Source organism: Oryx dammah, unplaced genomic scaffold (genome assembly GCF_014754425.2).
Source record: "Oryx dammah isolate SB20612 unplaced genomic scaffold, SCBI_Odam_1.1 HiC_scaffold_28, whole genome shotgun sequence".
In the NCBI taxonomy this organism is placed as follows: domain Eukaryota; kingdom Metazoa; phylum Chordata; class Mammalia; order Artiodactyla; family Bovidae; genus Oryx; species Oryx dammah.
In genome coordinates, this window is record NW_024070212.1 from 18,237,015 (window position 1) to 18,241,859 (window position 4,845).

Below are 4,845 nucleotides of genomic sequence, written 5' to 3' on the forward strand. Positions count from 1 at the left end.
TAGTTTCATCAATAAATCAATTTATTTAAAAGAATATGTTACAATTAATTACACTAAGTGACATTACCAAACAATTTTAGAGTGGTTAGCTCTAGAACAAGGGATGAAAGAAACACTGTTAGCCATTATGTGTCTGTGTATTTTCTCTTCACATTTCCTAAATCACAAATAAAAAATACAAGATACTGCAGTGAAAATACAATTAGAGTTTCTCTCAAATAAATTAAAAGTGTGCATGGTTTGGGGAAAACTGAAGCCCAGCTCACTGGCTTACAAAGGGGGCGTGATATAAAACTGGTGTCCAAGTTTAGCAGTTGGCCAGTGCCTCCACCCACATCACTCCCCTCTGCGATTCTGTTCCTCCCCACAACCCTAAGCTTCCCGCACATCCTAGATTACTCCTGAGGAGTGAGCTGACGCCACTGTGTATATGAGTGAGCCTTGGCATGACATGCTCAGGTTTAGAGGAAGAAGAAGGCAGGAGGTGAAACCGGAAGGTGGGGGACTAAAGCCGCACACCCACCACCTCTCCTCTCTGAGTATTCAACCACATCACCCTCCCAAAGGGAAGCTAATGTGACACCGTGAATCTGGAAGGAACCTAGCGGGTATGCTGGGGCCCAACAGACCAAGTGGTTTCTACTGCTGAATCAATCCAGAGAACACCAAAGACAGAAGGGAGGGCACCGCTGTCCCTCTAGGTTTGGAGACTTCGGGTCACCCAGGATGCCATCCCCTTTAAGAAAACTGCCTTCCAGAGCCAGGTCCCCGAGTTGGCAAATTCTGAAATGAGAGACAGACGTGTCACCTCCCATCAGAGCCCTATACTGCTGCTCCAAGCACTGGATTTGGAGGTACAAGAGGGAGTGACCCAAAGCTACTGGCCTGGGCAAAGGATGAAACCAGATGGGCCAGGTATGGGGATGCCGAACATTTTCCTAATTCCTCCCTGAGAGCTGTCCAGGCCTAGAAGCTGCCCTGAGCACGCACCTGTGCTGAGCTTAGACCTAGAGCAAGGGGAGGGGAGAAAAATGGAGAGTAAAATTAAACTATAAAGAGCAGAAAACCCAAAGCACAGGCCAAGGTAAACTTCCTACAGAGATAGGTTTCTCAGGGCCTACATTTTCTCCTGACCCATGACAACACTGAGCTTTTATCAAAGAGGATGGGAACTCTCTGTGGGGGTGAAAGGAGAGGAGACCAGGGCGATCCTGCTGGCTTTGCTGCGGGCAAAGCAGGGTGCAGGGGGACCTCTCCATTTCCTGGAGACAATTTGCAAAAAAAAGACTGTGGAGAAGCCTCCCTGAGCAGAACCCAGGACTAAGAAAGATAGTAGGGATTCGAGAAAGGAAGTGCAGAGTTAAGAGGGAAAGGGTATCACACGAACACTACTTCATGCAAAGAAGAGCTTGACCCTAGGAGCTGCACAGCCCCCGAGACCTCTGCCTCCATCGCAGGACACCTGCTGTGAGTGGGAGAGACGAGAAAGCCTTCCTCTGGGCCTTCCCTCCTTCCCCTTCTCCCCAAGCTGGGGTAGCCTCAAGTAGGGGCTGGCCCTTAACATATTCTCCCAACAGGCTAACCATCCAATGGGCCCCACCCAGTCTCCAAGTGCCAAGTGAGTGCCAGGTCAGGGCAGGAGGGAGGGACCAACACACAGTAAGAGCACCCCCAACTGCTCTCACATCTGGAGGGCAGCCTTTGGGCTTCCCATGGACTCCAGGATTTGTTCATTCCTTTCCCACTCTGACAGAATAGGAGCAAACTGCTATTTTTAAAGTGTGAACAGAGCTGGGGCCAAAAACCTCTTCAGCTCCTTGGAGTGGGCAATCAACATATCTTCTTCCCATGGTCCTCTGGCTCATTATTACATTCATTTATGCCAGAAGACGTAAATTCTGTGCCAAAGCCTCCAAAGCAGGGCTCACTCTCTGCGACTTTAAACACAGCTTCCTTACAGTTTGCACTCTGCGATCCCGCCTGGTTTGGAGAAGGCGAGGAAAGACAGGATGTCCTACATGATACCACACCCCTCGGGGCAAGTGCCTGCCAGGGTAACAGAGTGACAGAGAAAGTAAAACGCCTCACAACCACCTGCAGAAACAAGTTACAGAAAAAGAAACTTCAAACCACCCCAACACTGCTCAGTGACTACAGCCAACTATGGTTGCCTCCCAGTTAGACAAAGCAAAAGATGCCACTCTGTGAAGGCTTTTGTGCAGAAGGCAGAGAAAGAAAAAAGCAAAAGAGGCTCAGAGATGTGTTTCAGACTCAGCACGGCCCGACTAAGAGCTCTCAACACCATCTCTTTGGAGCCTGGGGGTTGAGAATGTTGCTCCTGCTGCTCTCATGTCAGGAGGGCAGCCTTTGCGAGAGCGACATTCTCAACCCCCAGGCAGCCCTGGCCCCAGACCCAGGAATGCAGTTCTTAGGGCTCAAAAGGTCTAACTGCAAGGTCAGATGAGGAGCTCTTTTAAGGGGCAAAAATATTTTCCTTCAATCTCCTTTTAATTAAAAGTTGAGATCCAACCCAAATTAACCATATTCCTACTGTTCCTTCCTGGGTCCTCAGCTGGCTTAGACGGGTTATGGTTTTGCTTGGTTCAGATCACTGACCCATTCCAAGTTTCCCCAAGGCTTTGGGGATATGGTCAGATCCTTCCCCAACATGGTTGTTTAAGAAAGTCACAGAGAACCTAAGTTACGATGTTACTGGTCAGGAATGGAGTAGGAAGACGCTTACGTACACAGCGCCTTTCTTCTTTCCTCCCCTACCTAAGTCCAATCTTTGTGCCTAAAGGTTATCAGCTTTGACTCTGGTCCCGAGCACAATCCCTGCTTTACAAACAGCAGAGAAATGGGCAATCATGACCATGAAGTGTTTCAGGGGTCTGGGCATCAACCTCCTGAGCCCCCTTTCCCCTTCATTCTCGGCCTGCTGAGAAGCACACAGGGGGCCCTTGGGAAGCAGGAAGATGTGGAAAGTAGCTAAGAGCCATGAGTGGAAGAGAGAGAAACAGACCAGGAACGTTGTCTTGGAATCAAGAGAGACCACACCAAGTCTTCAGACTCTCCCTGCAGGTCTGCAGGCCCACTGCCCTTGAAAAACACACTTCTTTCTCCTCCTCAGCAGCCTTTTGAAGATAAAGAAACTATGCTCCTTGCTCCTCAGACTCTATGGCAACCCATGGTCCAAAATCTTCATTCAATACAAAAAAGGGGGGAAAACCCAAGCAGGTTGTAAACTTTTCGAGTCCTTCATGAGGAGAGGTATTTTTCCCTGTAAAATTTTTTTTTTTTCCTTTTTAAAGTTTGTTTCAAAATAAAGAGAGCAAGAGAGAAATCATGAGTTCTAGTGAAAGGTGTGTAAAAACACAAGCTAAAAAAGGTACTGCCATCAATATGAAATTTAAAAAGAAATATATATATGTATATACGTGCAGCTAATTTGCGTATATATAATTTTTACATACATACATATATATGTCTGAACAGTGCAAATGGATGGAGTTCATAGTTCCAGTTCTAAAAATATAGTACAAGGAGAGTCTGTTGGTATGAGGCCCAGAGGAAAGGACAAAGATCCCTTTGGCGAATTAGTTGGGCTTATTTCTTTTCCTGTCTTAACTCAGCTGACTCCTGGTGCTGACCCATCTATTGTTCTCTACCAGCTCAATTACAGAGATATAAAACTCAGAGGGATTATTAATGACACTTAGTTTAGGGCTTTTGAATATAATGACTTTTTTCCTTTTTCTCTTCTTTTGTGTTAATGGTTACTCTGTCTGACATGGGAGATGAAAGGGATAAGAGGATGAGGGTGAAGAGAAGGAACAGGGTAATGAGAGGCTAGGTGGCCACATCCCTCTGCTGTGACCTCGCCATCTGGAAAATGTTCTGAAAGGAAAAAAAGACAAGAGTTACTGGGAAGCCTCAGGTGTCTTCACCTCCTCCCATCCAGAGACAACCCCTCACACAGAAAATGTACGACTGGATGACTCGACTCGACACGATGGGCCTCTTCACTGGACACAACTTTCCATCAAGAATCACAGCCTTTTAGAGCTGGAAGGACCCAGGATGTTACTTATCTGGCTCAGTCTTTCAGTCTCACAGATAAGAAAAGATGAGAAAACTGACATCCAGGGAAGCCAATTTGAACAGAATCACAGAGAGAAAAATGGCTAGGAGAGAATCCAGATCTGATCCCCAGAGCCCTGTGTGCTTCCTACAAAACCAAGAATATAAATGTTCATATTCCTTACTTTACTTGGAGAGTAAGCAGCTAATTATTCAGAATCTTTTAAATTTTGTTCCATCACTAGCAGGTACAGACAGCAGGAAAGCAGCAGCACCACACACACACACACACTCTCGGACCCCCCTCCCCCCCACACACACACACTCGGACCCTACACACACACACACACACTCTCTCGGACCCTACACACACACACACACACACATACACACACACACACACTCTCGGACCCTACATGCGCTTTAACATCTCATCTAGTCAGGACTAAAGCTAAGTACAACTGCCCTTCTGCATCAGAACAACATGGAGGGCGACTGATAAAAAAGCAGGTAGAGGAGGGTCCATGAAGTCACAGGAGATGAACAGCCTGTGGCCAACAGCCACCCTCTTGACAAGGGAAACAGGGCTTTTTTGCACAGTCTGGTTTAGCATCCAAGGCTAATGACCTCTCTGGAAAAGTATCCTGGCTCATGTGGGATGACTGTCTCTAACTAATACTCCTAGAAGAGCATCCTGGCTCATATGGCATGACCAGTCTCTAACTAATCCTCCTGGAGGAGTGTCCTGGCTCATGTGGGATGACT

The 4,845-nt window shown here is 47.0% G+C and overlaps 1 protein-coding gene across 2 annotated transcripts in view; it reads right to left on the reverse strand.

Annotated features, from left to right (window-relative positions):
- Positions 1–4,845, reverse strand: part of SNX27 (sorting nexin 27) — an 80,504-nt gene continuing 75,659 nt past the window's right edge. Inside the window, exon 12 of one of the 2 annotated variants that reach the window (XM_040230675.1) lies at positions 1–783. In XM_040230675.1, coding sequence (XP_040086609.1) covers positions 739–783 — 45 coding nt within the window. In that variant the 3' untranslated portion in view covers positions 1–738. Of the gene's footprint in view, positions 3,898–4,845 lie in introns of both variants that reach the window. The other variant, XM_040230674.1, reaches the window with a different exon arrangement.